Here is a 17,802-nt window from a genome sequence, read left to right as displayed (position 1 = left end):
GGCTCCTCCACCTGCTGTGGCATAAAAGTGGACAGCAGAACCAGAAGGAACTGGACATTCCTGAGTACAACCTCCTCCTTTTATAAATGAGGAAATAGTAACAAAACTATTTATTGAGTGCTTCCTGTGGATCAGGGAGTGTGTTATCTCATTAATTCTCACAACAGCCCTGTTGAGGGAGAGACCTGTAGAATTCACTCATGCCTGGATTACTCTCTGTCCAGGCACCGAAGAGGATGATGACCCTCCCCAGCCCTATTGCCATTAGGCAGACTTATGTTTTAGATCCAGCCAATGAGTTTGAGGCAAAAGTGATGTCATTCCTGAGCTAAAGTGCTTCATTGTTTGTTCTCAGGGAGCTGTGAGGAAGCGAGCTGTGCACTATCTGTGGTCATGTTCTGGGACTCTGAGGCTCTGGGGCTTCCCCAGGGTGGCCCTGGATTTGACTTTGCTCAGGAATACCTTCTGAACATAATTCAGGAGTGGAATTGGTGGTTTTATTAGCCAGGGAAATGAACATGAGCAGGGCAACAGGCAAACCTGCAGTTCACGGTGTCTAACACAAGTTTCATCTCTCCCATGGCACAGTCCTGTGTGGGTTAGGCTTTTCCATCTTGTGGCTGTCCCACGTGGAACCTGTAGCTCTCAAATCACTGAGGCAGAACAGAGAGGTAAAGAGGCATTCCCTCCTACTTCTGTCCTGAGGGACACATTGTCACTGCCTTCCTAATCACATGGTCCTGTGCCCTCCCTCCTCATCCAGTGCCCACACTCCTGTTCCTTGTGCGCCCAGGAGCCTCAAGTCTGGCGGAGGCATTTCTCCTTCCCATTTGGCTGTCTTCTCAAACTCCTGCCTCGTATACTGTATCCCGAAAGCGATGACCTACTTCGGAATCGTCAAACTGGACTGTGAGTGCAGATTCTGGAGCACCAACCTGGGACTGAGAATCTGCACTTTCCCTCTTCCCGAAGCACTTCTTGGTGCCCCATGGCTGTTTCAGAACTATTACTGTGAAGTGGGCATCTCAGGTCAGTGTTATCCACACTTCAGTCACTTCTGCTTTTCAATGTATTCATGTGCCATCTATATACTATTATTTTCTTTATACTTAACATTTTTCTCTAAGTGGCTCGCATTTCTACTTCAATAAATTTATTTATAAAGGAGTTTTTTTTGTCACTGCCATAAGTAAAAAACTGGAATCATTTAAAAAGAAAAAAAAATAGACAAGTTCCCCCATATCATAGAATATTATTCAGAGCTAAAAAGAAATGTGCTATCAAGCCATGAAAAGACATGGAGGAAGTATAAATGTCTATTACTAAGTGAAAGAAGCCAATCTGAAAAGGCTACATATTGTGTGATTCCAACTACATGACAGTCTGGAAAAGCCTGGGCTGTATTGCCAAGAGTTCTAGGTCAGAGCAGAAGGATGAATGGACGGATTTTTAAGGCACTGAAACTACTATCTATAATACTGTATATAATGATAGATCCAGTCCATCATGCATTTGTCAAAACCCTTAGCATATACAACACCGAGAGTGAACCCCAATGTAAACTGTGGACTTTGGGTGATAATGTGTCAGTGGTGGTTCACCCGTTGTAACAAATGCACCACTCTGGAGCAGGTGTTGACAGCTGGGGAGTGGGTGGGAGGAGTGGGGGGCAGGTGAGTATATGGGAACTCTGTACTTTCAGCTTAGTTTCACTTTGCCCCTAAAACCGCTCTAAAACAATAGAGTCTATTAATTTAAAAAGAAGAAGAATAAAACATACACGAACACAAACAAAACAAGATTAGCAGATTCTGGCTAGCTATTACTGTGCATCTGAAGACTCCAAGCCCAATGCCTTCTCTCTTTGTTTACTAAGGAGAGTGACAAGTGTTACAAAGGTGCTAAAGACATATTATCACTCCAGTGAAATTTATTTCTATCCTGGACATAATCATAAGGCATGAGAGCAAACTGAAAAGAACAATGTTCTCACTTGAGAATCAACGTTATTTAACATGTCTGTCTGGGGTACCCAACCCATCCCAGGCTTTCAGCATCACTCATCTGGGGATGGGCCCGAATGCAAACATCTTGCTGTCACATTGTGAGCAAGAAGTGTTTTTCTCTGCCACTTTCTCTATATGTTCCTCCCAGTGCACCGTCTGCTCCTGCCCTCTAGGGACTCAGAGCCCAGGAAAGTGTCTTTCTGCACAGTTCCTGCCAAGAAGAGAGTGCCACTTAATAAAGACCTGTCAAGAACATGGTGGTGATGGAGATGGATAAAGACAACTAGGTATGTAGGGAATGAGGGACCTAGGCAGGAGAGGGCAGAGGTTCAGCTGAGTCCTTAGTACAGAGGCAAAAGTCTGCCAAATAGAGACAGTGGATCTATATATGTGTCTCTCATGCCAGGCACAAAAACAGCTGGGGATTAACCGTGGGTGAAGCACAGCCTTCCTTACACAATGTCTGAATTTTTAAGGCTTTAGTAAGAGAGGGGAGTAGGAAAGGCAGCAGTGGGATCTAGAGTCCCCACTCCAAGCCTCTAAGCCCCACTAAGACAATGGGATAAATATCACTCCCACTGAATAACAGCTGCCATGCACCTAGAACCTTCACAAAGCATGTCTGTGCCCTACAACGAGTGTGCAAGTTCGGAATGCCATTTCTGTTTTGTAAGCAAGGAAATCTAGGACTAAGGAGCTGAAACAAGTTGCCTGAGATCACCCAGCTGGAAAGGGCCCAAACTGGGATTTAAATCCATTCCTTTCCGACTTTAAAGCCTCTGTTCTTCCCATCATCCTGCAATAGAATAAGCAAAGCTCTGCTCTGGGCCAGGTAGCCTCCGGTCAGGATAATGATCACTGTGATGACCAGGACAAGAATCATCACCACTTGTCCTTATAGAATCAGAAAATGAGGCTGCACAGGGTAGAAGGGGTCTCAGGGATTATCCATATTCCCTTTGTCTGGCACTTTAATTGACACACACACAGGTACACACACAAATATACCTTCTCCCATGTGTGCACTAGAGGTCAAATATAGCACTATCAGTCTGGAGTGAACATGGGCCAGGAGGGAGGGGAAAGGATCAAAAAATACTCAGCCCCTACTGTATGCAGAGCCCTACGCTAGCTCTTAAGGTAGCTTTAAGAGGCTTCTTTTGGAGAAACTGATGTTAATTTTCTTCAACCACATCCAAAGTAACCTTTGCATAAAGAAGGAAACTGATTTGATCTATGCTCTTCAGTGTCTCTGATTGTGAGTCCTGGAGAGATCCTCATGGGAGTGATGAGCTGGGTCCACGATTGGGGTCAGTGTGTCCCCCTTGTGGGCTTGGATCACAGAGTGGGACAGAGCCCATATCTACAGATCTCCTCTTTTTTTCTGACAGTTTGCACCTACCTGAAACTCAAATTGTAACTTGTTCCATTTTGCCTGTTTTGTCATGAGGCAGTCAGTCTCACGTGCACCCTGATTTTACTTTTTGCATATGCAGGGGGTGGTACCACATGCGCCCTACACATAGTTGTACGGGTAGGCTCTATCTTGCCTCTGATACACCTCAGAGGGGAATGTTGTGCAGCTCAGGCCACACAGTATTCACTGGCCAGCTCCTTTCTATCCGGGCTCGCTTCCAAGTTGGCTTCCTTCCCAGCAAACAAGAAGCAGCTTGCTCATTCCCATATTCCTTCTAGTATCTTCTCCCCTTCAAACCCACTCTCCCTCCCCCAATTCAGAGGCCACAACTGGGCTTCTTCAACATACCAGCTGGAAAAGAGAGAAGGGCAGGGTGCAAGGAGAGAGAGAGAGAATGATTGAGATTTCCAGTATCTCTCCTTTCTTCTCCAAGGCTCTTTTGAAAATGCATATTTCACGCCTGCCCTACCAGCTTTATTAAGTAACTCTGTATGGGGGACTCAGCTAGAAGCCACACCCAATAAATGAGCCAGCCCACCACAAGGAGAGGCAGGCTGGCAAGGGAAGAAGGATTATCCTGAGATGCACACTGTTAGAGGATCTTCAGACAACTGAGGTGAGAATCACTCCACAACTGTCAAGACACCAGGCATCCGCCCTGCTCCAATCTCTGACCTGGTCTATGGTAGTGAGACTGATGCTCTCAATGTTTTATCTGTGTGTTTGCATGTGTATGTGTGTTCATAATAGATAGCTAAATCTGGGAAATAGCCAGGAACTCAATGGTGGGGTTTAAAATTCTTACATCATCTCCCAATAAAGAACTACAGCACTGGTGAGAATGTGGAATGACCAAAGGGTCCTCAGAGCTTCCAGATTAAAGGGACTGGACTGGCTGAAGCAGGGATTGAAACACTATAGTGGAAGAAGCCAGATGGGAAAATGAAAACCGCTCACTCATGACTCTGGGGTAGGGTCACTGGGCTTCCCCTTTTCTGGGATGTTCTGCATCCTTAGGTCTATGATGGTATCTGTTGCCTATTGTTCATGAAATCCTTGCTTTCCTACTGTGGTATGTGCATGGTGTAAATTCATGATCGCAGCAATCATGTGATTGCCAACAACTTGGGATTTCTATGAACACAGGATGGAGACTGTTCTTTGTGATCTTTGCTGAAGACACTGGGACTAGATACCCTACAATAAGACAACCCCTTGAATTGGAAAAGGATGCAGGCTCATCTCTTTCTGCTTGGATTAACACCTTCTCTGGACCCACCCAAGCCATGTCACTGTAATGAACCCCAACTCTCAAGCTCAGAAGGGATCTTGAGGGTCTCTAGTCCAAGTCACTCATTTGAGCCACCTTCTAAGGCAGCCTATACTATCTTGGGACAGTTTTGGTAGAAAGTGCTTTCTAATATTAAAACCCAAGTTATATTTTCTAGAGACCCCATCGCTAGCCAAGGCACTGCTCTTGGAGATCCCACAGAGCAGATCTGCCCCTCTTCTGCACAGCACACACCCAGCCTTTGATACCAGTGAGTACTTTTCTCCCTTGTAGTCTCTTCTCCCCAGTCCCCCCTCCCATGGTGCTGCCCACTGGGGAGCTCTAGGTATCAGTCCCCAACCTTTTTGGAAGCAGGGAGCAGTTTCCATGGAAGGGCGGGGTGGGAGATGGTTTCAGGATGACTCAAACACATTATATTCAATCTCACCTCCTGCTGTGTGGTCCAGTTCTTAACAGGCCCAGAACAGTACTGATATGTGGCCCATAGGTTAGGGACCCCTGTTCTAGAGACTCATTCATTTAACAAATACTTTAGAATATGAAGCAGGTGCAAGGCAGTGGATTGGGAGCTGATGACCCAATGATGAATAAATATACAAGTCACTGCTTCCAGAGATTTTACAGTCCCTCTGCAGTGCCTCCCTGAGGCCCAGGCAAAAGGGTCCCATGTTGTAGAGGACCCCACTCTGGCCCTTTTTCAGCTGCACCCTGCCCACAGGGTGAGGAGTCTGCAGGGTCAAGGAGACATGCCACTCTGGAATTTCAGCCTATTGTGCCATGAGTTTGCTCCCAGAAGCCTCAGGTTTCTTTTATTCAAGTCAAATGGGACAAGACAAGGCACAGCATGGATAGAGCTTAGACAAGCCAACTGGAGTGTCTACATGCCTATCCACAAGGTTCATCATGGTGCAGGATGGAGCCAGCAGTGGAAAGGGAATCTGAGTAGCCATCAGTCCAAGTGCCAGATATCCCCACTTGGCTGGCACAGAATTCAGGAGAATCTAGAAATTCTAATTTTTTAATTTTATTTATTTATTTTTAGAGAGAAAGGAAGGGAGAAAAGAGGGAGAGAAACATCAATGTGTGGTTGCCTTTCAAGCATACCGCACTAGGGACCTGACCCGCAACCCAGGCATGTAACCTGGGAATCAAACCAGTGACACTTTGGCTCACAGGCCACTGAGCCACAGTAGCCAGGGCTACAGTTCTAAATTCAAACCTGTCTTCCAGAATGATCTGCAGGTATATTTGTAAGAATAGAAGGATAAAATGCATTTTGTTGCTGTAATTCACTTGCTGGATTTATTACTTTTAAATAAATATCTTGGTCTATGCCATGTGATCCTCTATACTCTTGCCTGAGGTTCCATGAATGTTAGGGATAGATCTGTTCCTTATGGAGACAGATATTAATTAAACAATCATGCAAAGAAATGTAAAACTGGATCACAGTGCTAAGAAAATAATGCACTTTTGGTTCTCTTCTAAAATGCTGTATATCTCATCTCCATTCCCAAGATTCTAATTGCATCTTGGGGCCTCCAGGTTTGCTTAAGCTCTGGAAAGCCCTTCTCTTACTCCCCAAGAATCCAAAACACTGACTAAAATATTCCATGCTAGCCTTGACTGGTGAAGGCTCAGTTGGTTGGGCGTTGTCCCATAAAACAAAAGGCTACAGGCTCGATACTGGGCCAGGCCACATGCCTGGGTTGTGGGCTAGTCCCCTGTTGGGGCACTTATGAGAGGCAACTGGTCGATATTTCTTTCTCACATCAATGTTTCTCTCCATCTTTTCCCCTTTCTTTAAGAATAAATAAATGAATGTTTGAAAAAATATTCCACACTACTCTTGCCCCTTCTGAACACAGAGCTCCAGGGAAGCAGACCCAGGAAGAATAAGAGAGGTAGACGAAGCCTATTGATGTCTTTCAGACTCATTTCCTGCTTTCCATTAAGTTCAGGACAGGTGCCCTGCCACTGCCACTGCCATGTGGGTTTTATCTTTGTACCCACCTCCAGGTGCTCCGAAGCAGCCCTACCTCTTTGTCAAGCTACCCTTGTGTCTCACAACTCTACTGCTTCAGGGTTCCTAAACTCAGCCCTAAGTCTATTTCATCTCACTCGGTCTTCAGCAGCCACAGAGAAGAAGCCTTCTCTGACTAATTGGAGAAAAGGTAGCAAATTCTCCCACCTGCCTCTCTGAATAGGCACCCCACACACTAGCTGCTTTTAAACATGCATCCCTTTCTTGTGCCCAATATCACTGTAATTCACCTGCGACTCACTGTCTTTGTGCTCTTGATCCCTATCAGCCTCTGTGATGTCTGGGTTGGATTGTCAAACTCCCAGAGGGCAGGGCCACATCAGCCCTGTGTCTTTAGACCCTGCCCAGCAGGACAGCAGGCGTAGGCGGGCACTTCGTAGAGACTTTTGATGGAGGAAGCAGGCCAGCACTGAGATCATTGTGAGCTCACGGCAAACAGTCTCCTGACACAGACCTCGATCACAGCACCCCTCCTGCCAGACTGGAAGCCGCGGCACGTTTTTCCTTTTAAGTAAGGCAAGGGGAGCACCCTCATGGTACTGAGATGATGATGGCAATGACGACAACGACAACAACAACAACACTGTGACAGCACTGCTTTAACTGTGTTGCCGCATCTGATTCTCAGAATGACCTTATGAACTGGGACTATCATCATTACCCCAGTTTTACAAATGAAGTTCCCGAGTCACAGAGAGGCTATGCCATGTGTTCAGACCTCAAACTGGGGCCACCTGGCTTTAGACACCTCGGCTTACCCACCAAGGTGCATGGTCCGTCAAAGTGAACTAGAAATGGAGAGGGAAGAGTTGGTGCCTGGGCTCTTTCTCACACTGTCATGGGTCCTTGACCCCTGACCTACCTGCATGAATGGCTGAGAGGGGGAAAGTGGGTACTCAGCTGGCTTTCTGGCGTGAAGCCAAGCTGTCTCTCAAGGCATTGGTTCACACCTGTCCCCCTGCCTCCTCCTGTCCTCTCTTCTGTTTCTCAAACATGCTCAGCTTGTTCATACTGAGGCTTTTGAACCTGCTGTTCCTCCACCTGCAGCGCTCTTCCCCAGACCTTTACCTCAGGGGGTCCTTCTCATAGTGGCACATTCTTAGGAAGGCTGTTCCCGGTCACTGTATCTAATGTAGCCGCATCTTTTGCAAGCCCTCCCTTTCATTATTGTCTAACTCATTTCCCCTTGTTCTCATCTGTTTGGTCCACTCCTGGACACTCAGTGCTTGGAACAGCATCTTGCACACTATAGATACCCAGTCCATATGTATTAAATACATGTATGAATGAATGATGCGAAGTCCTTTAAAAATATGCAGTACTGGCTAGATCCTTCAGTTGCCCCCCACCACGTACATTATAAGTCCCTAGCAGGAAGAGGCCACATCTTCATTCTTGGCAGTCTTTAGCCCTTAGAGTGGTGGCAAATGACTGGGGAGCTGTTCGGTTCCTTTGTTTGGGCAGAAAAAAAAAGACTAAAACATTCAGCCTTGAAATTACAGACTGTCGGCACTCCTTTCAGGGCCACTTGTGGACAATTGCTCTCTCCCTGAACAGAAACTGAGATACTGAAATCTCAGCTTCTCTCCCCACACCCACTCTCTCTCTCTTCCTCTTTCCCTTCTCAAGAAAGTTTTTCTCATCTCTTTCCCTTTTGTCTCCCTTCCTCACTGAAATGCTGTGGAGAAAGATGAACAACAAGTGGGAAAATGTGTTCCCCACATCTAACCCACATTGCTCTTAATATTTCATTAACATAGCCTCATTTCAATTTCCTGGTTCCTGCACAGATAAAGCAAATCCCCCAAATATAAGAATCATATGCAGGAACTACTTGATTTGATCCCATGTTAATGCCAACATGATATCCTATTTCTCCCACATAACAATAGAGCCCATTTCTTTCTTGGTGTTAGCTTTTTTAGACCATGCTTTCTTTATGACACATTATAAACATAATAAACAAGAAAGAAAAGCTCCTAATCTCTGATCCAATCCTGTAGCATATGAAGGTGTTTCACAATATTCTTATGATCTCATTGTTTTCCTTTTCTCAACAAAATACTGACTGCTTTTTCATGAGGAAAATACATTCTATTATATACTAATTCCTCTTAAGGCATTTTCATGCCCATTATCTCCTGGATCTTCCCAACACATATAAGAAAAGGAGGGGGAACTGAACAAGGTATCTTCAAATCACAGAAGTTGGGAAATGGGCCCCAAGGTATTAAAGCAATATCAAGCTCACACAGCAGGTGAAATACCATTCAAAACAAGCTCCAAGTCTTGCAGTTCTCTATGGACAAGGGTGCTCTTACCAGAAGCCACACTCCCAGCAGCCCTTGTGACAAACAGATCTGAGCAAGCCCATATGGAAGAAGAAAGAAATAGCTTAAGAAGTTGAGAAACTAAATAATTCCTTCTTTTGGAATAAGTGAGGCTCCTTATTGGGGCGAGATCCTGACCAGGTGTATTCCAAAGTGATGCATCCCTTCTGCTCGGCCAAGTCACTCCACCTTGTGTCTGCTGGAGTCCCAGCACTGGGAGTGAAGAGAAGGGCAGAAAGAACGGCACTGAGCAGGGATCCCGGACCTGCTCCCTTAACAGGGGACTTCAAGTCTGGGCAATACTTCATTTGGGACTTCAGGCAGTCCTCATCATAAGAAGGCAGACTCCAGCCCTCCACGTCTCAGAGATATTTATTTACCCTGAGGTCTACATCACTTCCTCTCATAATGCCCAGGCTGTGGCCTCAGTCATCATCTGTCCCTGAAGTGCTTTCTCCATTCAGAGCAAAGAAAAAAATGAATGAAAATGTCAGCTAAGCCTTCCTCTCACAAGGCAAGCCCTCAACAAGAATCAGGACCACTTAGGAACACCGGCATGGCATTCTAATGCATTGCATTTGTTCAGGGAGCACCCGGAAGTCTTCCCTCCACTTCTTGGAAATCAGTGAAGAAGCAGCTAATGTGGCCACATATTCCTGCCCAGGGTACAAGTGGATATTCTTTCTCCAGCATGATCAACCAGATCAGAGTTTAATATCTGGGATTCTGTGGAAAACGTTGCCACAATGTGACTCTAGAAGCGTGTGCATGTGCTATCCAGCACTGCAGACACTAGGTTGGAAGTGGAGCTCAAAGAGGGTGGGGTAAGTACATCTGTGAGAATCTGAATGAGTGGTAGTGAGAACCCTCAGACTTGGGAAGACTCTGGTCCATGAGGCACTTGCCACCTCCTATCCTAGATAGGGAGAGTTGACAGGACCATCTAAGTTGATGTGCTTCAGGCCTGAGAAGGGGAATAGATATGACAAGATTTCCTACTAGCTTCTCTATTTACCTTATACTCGCTCTCACCCCACTTACCTACCTGCTTTCAGCCTAAGAAAAATTTGAATCTGCCAAGAAGTGTCTTAACAAGCTGTAGTCTTCTCAGACCTAGAATCCTTCTCTGATTCCTCTGCAGTGACTAAAACACACTGCTGAGGATACAATATCCTATGGAAGGGGGCAGTCTCAAAATGAAAGCTCAGACACAGGCTTGTTAGGTTTTAGTCCATGAGAACAGGCAAAGAGGACAAGATCTCTACACACTTTCATGAAGGGAAGAAGTTTGAATCTGGAACTGAAGGCAGGCTGGAGAAAATGCCACTAACAACATATCAGGTCAAAGGATATCTTCACAACAAGTATGAATGGACCACCAGGTTCCTTCATTGCATTGCTTCTGACTTCAGGATCTCCTATTCTGAGGACACTTACAGAATTTTTGCATGAAACTGAAGACACTAGCATTGGAGGGAAAATGCAAAAACTGAGATACAACTGAGCCACCAAACAGGCTGCACCAGGAACCAGACACCTTTTGGGAAAACTTAACCAGAAGAAACATCATTGAGGAGCCCTTAAAACTTACAGTCCTCACATCAGACATGACACAATGGTTCCCCAGGGCCAGTAGGAAGCAGCAGTCTGCAAGATCTGCAGATATCACAAGGAAGCAGGAAGAGGGAAAAGCAGTCTCACCTGTTCTGGCCCCTGGAAGCAGATGCGGCACAGTGGGGTCCTCATGCCACTGTCCAGACTGCTGCCCAGTGAGTAGCGATCCTCAGCCTTCCCCTTACAGAAGTCATCTGAGGAGGCACTGCTGAGCAGCGAGGCAGGTGGCTCTGTGGCTGGGCCACCCCAGTCATCTTCCACAGAAGACGGTGGCAAAAGTGGTGGAGGTGGCAGAGGAGGGGTCTCCCTGCCCACCCCTTCTCTAGGGCCCCTCCAGCCTGTCCACCCTCCGGCACCAAGAGCTGGAAGGGTGTTGTTGTTGGCTGTCAAACCAGGGGGCTGGGGGTCGCCGTGCATGGGCAGGGGCGCTGGAGGGGGGCGCCGCAGTAGGAAAACCTTCAGGTCATTGAAGAGCATGCGGCAGCGGCACTTGAGGAGACCCTGGTGGCGCAACATCTGGGGAGCCGGGGTGCACAGTCCACAGCGGTACCAGGCACAGCAGTAGCAGCAGCACCACCACCAGAGCAGCCCGCTCAGGGGCATCAGCATGTGCCCAGTGGAAGCAGAGAACCCGGGAGGGGCGGCTGGAGTCTTTGCCGAAGATAGAATGATTTTGGGGGGTCCACAGTGTAGCTGTGTTACGCAGGAGTCTGCTTTCTCACTGGCTCCTCTAATACCCCCACCAAGTAGCAAATAAATTACCCTCAGGACTTATGACTGCAAGTCACTGATTCTGAACTTTACCTGGAAAATCCAACAACAAAAAAAGTTTGTCTTGCCCTTCGCGCCTACCTCACCCCAACCTTAGGCTTTGCTCAGGGTGCCTCCTCTGTGCCTATGACCTGAGGGCACTGGTAGGAGCAGGGAAATAAAAGATGTTGAGGATAGGCTGTTAGGGCCTTGGGATAAAAGTCTAATTGTTATGAAATTCCCCAGGAGAGGGTTATTAGGTTGTTTTCAAATTCCTGGGCAGTGGGAAATCTTTTTTCTTGTATATAAAAACGTGGGTATGATTTTAAATCAAATTTAGAGTGAATTGAGCTGTAACTGGGGCAAACTAGCTCAGTGAAGAATTGAGGGCCGGCATGTGGGAGAGAGAAAAGATTGTTTTTCCTCAGGTAGCAAGAGATTGGTTTGTGTGTGTGTTGGTGGGGGGGTGGGGGGAGTAGGGGGTAAGATGGGAAAGAAGGAGGTTGGGACTAATTTTTAAATCTCTGGACAGAAAACGGAGGCAATCAACCCCAGGAGCACCAGCGTTGCTTTTAAGAGAGTGGTTGGAGTCAGGGGAGGGATTGCAGGTGAACCTGGGCCAGGAGCTTGTGCTTTGCTTCTGCAGCCAAAGGACTGCACAGGAAGGGGGAAAGCCAATTAGGAGAACAGAGGTGGGAAAATAAGGGAGTGGGAAAGGGGAAAAGGGGAAGAAAAGAAAAGATCTCTTAACCCTTGCAGAACGCCTTCTTCCTGAGCATTAAGACCCTGGCTGGAAGAAGGGTGTGTACGGGGGCGGGAGGCAGTGGAGCAGAGAGAAGGAGTAGAGACGAGGGGCGTGTAAGAAGGGACCGAAGGAAGGAGCAGTTACATGACCTCAGCCCCCAGTCCACCCCTGCGGCAGTCTGTAAATCCAAGGCCCCCTCCCCTTGGCCCCATCAAAGGTCCCTTCCGGCGAGGGCCAAGGGCCAGGAGAAGGGCAGGTCCGGGTGGGTGAGTGGCCTCGTGTTCTGCTCCTCTTCCTCCGCGGGGCGGTGGTCACCCTCGCCGTCGGGCTCCAGGTCTGCCCGCGGCCGGCGATGCTGCTTCTGGGGAGGCGGTGGCGGCTGCTGGTCGACGACGTCCGGGCGTCTCCGGGGCGGGGGCTGCTCTGGCTCGTCCTCGGGCTGCTGCTCGCCGTCCGGCGCGGCCACGACTTCAGGCTTCATGATCCTCCTCCGCCTCCTCCTCCTCCCCGGGGGGCTGGCCCTGCGCCCCCGCACCAGGGCAGCGCGGCCATGCAACCAGAGGCGAGGCAGGCGCAGGGGTGGGGGCGGCTGAGGAGTGAGAAAGGGGGTAATAAAAAATGAAATGATACTAGGGAAAGAAGAATAATTCTGTCCTCAAATAGTCGGGAAAGAGCGCTTCTGGAGGGGTGGGGGCGCAGGAGGGCGGCTGCCGGATCTTCACGGCAGCCCTGCCCCCCCACCCCCACCAAGGGCGGCCTCGGCCCGCTCCCCCCGACCCCCTCCACGCCGCCACCCCGTCCTCTGCACGGCCTCCGGCTGGCTGGGCTTGCTCTTGCTACCTCTTCTCGCAGATGCAACGAGGTAAGGGTTGTTTGCGGGGCCAGCTGAAGGTGGGCAAAGGGAAACGAAGCAGTGTGGCCGAGGTGAGAGGCAGTCAGCACTTGGCTCCGGCTTGGTTTTCGCGACTCCCCGAAACCGTGTATAAATATATCTCTTATAAAAGGCGAGAGGAAGCAAATCCGATTCCAGGCTGCTGCCAGGTGTTGTCTCGTCTTCCGCCGTTGCTCGGCACCCGCCGCCGCGAATGCTGCCCCCTTGGCTCAGTCCCCAAAGGGGTGGTGCTGGAAGGGAGGTGGCGTGGGCTCTGAGTTGAGCGTCCGAGGACTGGAAACAATGTGCTCGGAGCGAAGAGAGCTCTCAGCTGTCTTGGCCGCCGCAGCCGCCGAGGCCGCTGCTGCTGCATTCAGCACCCCGGGCGAGTGGACAGCTCCCGCCCAGACCCGGCGCGTCAGGCCCCCACCTGCCTGACGCAGCCGCCATGGGGGCGGGGGGGGGGGGGGAATGGAGGAGGGAAAGGGTGTGAGAGGGAAAGAGGCTAAAGAGGGAGGAAGCCAGAGAAGAGGAGAACTGAGCGAGGGAAGGGGTGGGGAGGGACCAAGGGAAAGGAAAGGAAAGAGGAGAGGGAGGGATTTAGAAAGGAAGGGAGGAGGGAGTGAAATGGAGGAAGAGGGGGAAAGGCAAGTGGGGTGGAGGAGAGCAATTCAGGTATTAACGTGTATTTTTTCCCAGCTGGGTGGGTAGCGTGGCTGTAGAATTTCTCCTCACTGTACACTGTCACTGCCCCGCTCAACACACATACATCGACACAGATGTAGAGGCTTCTACGTCTGAACCAGAGTCCATTTCTCTGCTCACATAAAAATTTTTAAGCAGATAATCAGTGTGCGAGTTTTGGAAGAGATAAAGTTTTTGTGACTCTTGTGTCGATGCTGGGACTTAATGGAGAACGAGCCGTTCATGGCTAGGGACTGATGTGAAGGAAATATTTCAAACAAGCAGAGAAATGCTAGCACAATCTTTGCCGATTTCTTCTAGAATTTAAGATCTAAATGGCAGGAATAGTTGAGAGGGGTCTATTTCTATCCCACATGTCCAGGTCAGTGATGACATGCAGTAGGTGCTCAATACATATTTGTTGAATGGATTATGACCACTACCACCACCCCCACAGTTATCATTAATAACTCCAAGCCATAGACCTCTTTCAATGCAGCACATAAGAATCTAAAGAAATATTACAGCTTCATCCTCACCAGTATCTCCAGCTTTTCACTGAGCCTCTGGCAAGTGGTAATTTGAAAAGGATTTGAATTTCTTTTCTTATTTCTGCATCTGACCCATGTCCCCCTACCTCATTCTTCTCAAGAAGTTTCTAGTGAGCAGAAAAGTAAAAAGTTAGTAGAGAAATAGTCCCTGAATGTGAAGAGGAAAAAAAAAGAAAGAAGAAAGAAAGAAAGAAAGAAAGAAAGAAAGAAAGAAAGAAAGAAAGAAAAACTTAAAGTGGTCTGTAAAAATACTCAATGTTTGCTGTACTGCTTTCTTGCCTTTCCTTATAAACACCTCTCTCTCTCTCTCTCTCTCTCTCTCTCTCACACACACACACACACACACACACACACACAGCCCTCCAGAGCCATAGGCTTGGACAAACTATCCCAATGAGTCATTCGCACAGCTGTGGTAATGTCTTTAGAAATAGAGGAACCATAGACAGAATAGCATTCAAAATTACTGCACCAAAATATCATTGGCATGAAGTTCAGCCCTTTGAATCAAAGAAAATTACCCCTTTGCTGCCATCTCCTTGAATGATTCATTCTTCTAAGCTCTAAGGAACAAGGACTTAAGTCTTGGTCTTGGTTAACCCAGTGTGGCTGCTTGTTTGAATCATGCCTCAGCACCCACTGAGGCTTTTGACACCTGGCCCAGAGGGAGTGATTTGAAGATGATGCCGATGCTATTAATAAGTACCAAATAATGTGTATATTATTGATATCAGCATGACTACTGTGCTGCAAATGGTAAGTTCTTGTTTAAAAAGAGCCCATATGCTCTCAAAGAAAATTCTCTGTGCTCCACATCACCCTGCTCCTCCCTCTGACATTATGCAAATCATACTCTATTATAACGGTCTCATCATACATTCTTTCTGTACAAGACTTAGAACTCCTTGAAGGCAACAACCAGTGTTTATATCATCAGCACATAATATAATGCCTAAGGTCTGGTGGGAGGTCAGGAAAATGAACCCTGAATGAATGAATGATGGCCTTATTGTTTAATGAAGCTGTCATATTTCTTCCCTTCAAGCTAGACACATACATGTGAGGGTTCTCATACATGACTGAATATCTGCTTTACCTAAAATTGAATATCTGATTTTTGTGCTGGTGAAATACTAGTTCCAAGTGTGGCATGCAAGTAAATTGGAATGGAAGCTAGAAAAGCCACATAAGGCCTGCATTCAGAGTTACAGAAAAGGACGGTATCCATAGGAGGACTGTCTTTCCCAACCCTTCCACCAAAAGCAAAAGGATTTCTGGAAGCAGAAAGCTGCTAAGGGTAAGAAGCAACAACAGGTCCGCCTTCAGAAAGACTGAAAGGCTGGAGAAGGCTACTTTAAATATAATGTAAATCCTGAAAAGCACTTCACCGAGTTAGAGTTTCCTTGTGCGGATGATGAAACAGCGGTTGTGAGCCCCAAGAGTAAAAGCCACAATAAAGAAAATGTTAAATCAATGAGTCTCCATTTAAGCATTCAAAAAATATTTACTGAACACTAATCATAGGCAAGGCATTGTGTTGGAAGAGGTAGGAAACACAAAAATGAATTGGAACTGCATCCTCCAGGGTGTAGTACTCTAAATGTTTACATAATCGTAAGGGAAGGTACAAAATAATAAGTACTACCAAGGCATACAAAGTTTTGGGAGTGTTCAGAATAAGATGGTAATTAATGCTTGCAACTTGGCAGCAATTAGGAGAGGTGGTGGAAGGTTAAGATGCCAGAGCTTCAGGAAAGCCCTTTTCAAGAAGTGATACCTGAACTGAGTTAAAATATGTAAAATGCAGAGGAGGGAAGCATATTTGTGGCAGTGCGAATGCTGAAAACATTAGTTCTCCCATTGGCTGGAGTGGAAGGTACTTGAAGGTAAGTAGCTGGAAGTAAAGTCCAAAAAGGGAGGCTGGAGCCAGACCACAGAAGGTCCTGAACACCACTCTGGGAGAGGATTTATGTATTGACCAGGTACTTGTTTTAATAGTTTTAAAGATTTGGAGCTGAAGGTGAAGGGCAGAAATAAACTTTATCTCTGAGGAGGTTAATTAACTGGATGGGATTTCACCGCTAACAGGTGAGAAGCAATCAATATTTTTCATTTCACGCCAGAAAGTTCTCAGCTCCTTAATAGATTTATTCTTTTAAATTAGGTTGTTTTCAGATATATTTCATTACATACGGAGACGCTGGGGTCATGTGAATTAGAAAGACAGAGGAATGAGTGCCTCCAAGGGATAGTCTTCAGGAAGAAATACGAAGAGACACGGAGTTACTAGAAGACTTCTTATGGAGGCCACTGCTTTAGCTTCTCCAACCAGGAAAGCCCTAAAAGGATCTGATGCTAGCAGCTGTTGTCTCTCCTTCACCTAGACAGAGAGTATTCAGGCGAGAAGGCTTTTCACAGGGACTGGGGGGAAAAAAAAAGAGGTCGAGAAAGATTAGGTGGCTCTGTGCCTAGGACCCTACAGCAAAGCCAGTGTCAGACAAAGGCTAAAACTGAGACATCTTCTAATCCTCAATGCAGTTTGCTCTCCATTCTCTTATGGTTGACTCTCTTCAAACGTAAAGTTCCTCAAAAATAAATGCAAAATATTAACAGCTACCATGTACATGTACTTAGAAATATTTGGACACTTACTAAAAATAGAAATTCTTAAGGTGTCACCCCAAGTTTACTGAATAAGAATTTGGGGGGGGGGCAACCTAGAAACCTGCATTTTGCATGTGCCTTGCCCAGATGATTTTTTGGCGCTCAAAACTACTTAGGTAGTAAGTATTTCCCGCATGTTTTTGGATAAATAGAAAATAGAAGCTCAGAGAAACCAAGTCTAAGGTTATATAGTCGGTGGCCACTGAAGTTTATATTCTAACAGAAGTCTCTCTCGAGCTGAAGCCTATGCTGTTCTTAGGAAGCAAGGCTGCCTTTTAAATTAAATTTCCAGGTACCAGATACAGTATCCCATACAGTTATTATCTGTCTGCCCCACGTCAAAAGATAGTTCAAAACTCAGGTTAAGGTGTGGTGGGCAGCCTCTGAAAGAGCTCTCAGTGATGCCCACCTCCCGGTACTCAGGCCCTTGAGTGTAGGCTGGACCTAGTGACTTGTTTCCAGCAAATAGAACACAGCAAACCTGATGGTATGTCCCTTCAGAGATCTGGTCACACCAGTCACTGTGCCCATGCTTGCTGTGCCTCAGGGCCCTCTACTCTGACCTTACACCAAGTTTGGTCATGCACAAGACAATGCAAGTGTGAATGTCAGTGCTCACAGGAAAAAAAATAAATATTTTGGTATGCTTCATTCGTGGGCTGAACTGAAGGCCTTGGAGAGCTCTTTTCAAGCCTGTGTTTCTTAGAGATCACCTTGGGTGCTTGTGAAGTTGTAATACACACACACACACACACAAAAGTGCAGATTCCTGGGTAGAGTCTTACCTCCAGAGATTCTGACTTATTTATCTAGCATGGGACTTGGGACATATTTT

General features: G+C 47.0%; 1 protein-coding gene across 1 annotated transcript in view; it reads right to left on the bottom strand.

Moving 5' to 3' along the window:
* Positions 1–13,605, bottom strand: part of MARCHF4 (membrane associated ring-CH-type finger 4) — a 90,666-nt gene extending 77,061 nt beyond the window's left edge. Inside the window, exons 1-2 of the mRNA XM_028510678.2 lie at positions 13,038–13,605; positions 10,790–12,786 (exon numbers count right to left, since the gene is read on the bottom strand). Of these exons, the coding sequence (XP_028366479.1) occupies positions 10,790–11,311 (522 nt within the window). The 5' untranslated portion in view covers positions 11,312–12,786; positions 13,038–13,605. The remainder of the gene's footprint in view (positions 1–10,789; positions 12,787–13,037) is intronic.
* Between the last annotated feature and the right edge of the window lie 4,197 nt (positions 13,606–17,802).

The sequence above is a fragment of the Phyllostomus discolor genome, chromosome 4 (assembly GCF_004126475.2).
Source record: "Phyllostomus discolor isolate MPI-MPIP mPhyDis1 chromosome 4, mPhyDis1.pri.v3, whole genome shotgun sequence".
Lineage (NCBI taxonomy): Eukaryota > Metazoa > Chordata > Mammalia > Chiroptera > Phyllostomidae > Phyllostomus > Phyllostomus discolor.
Note: the sequence above shows the minus strand (reverse complement) of the source record. Positions and strands in the feature narration are given on the sequence as shown.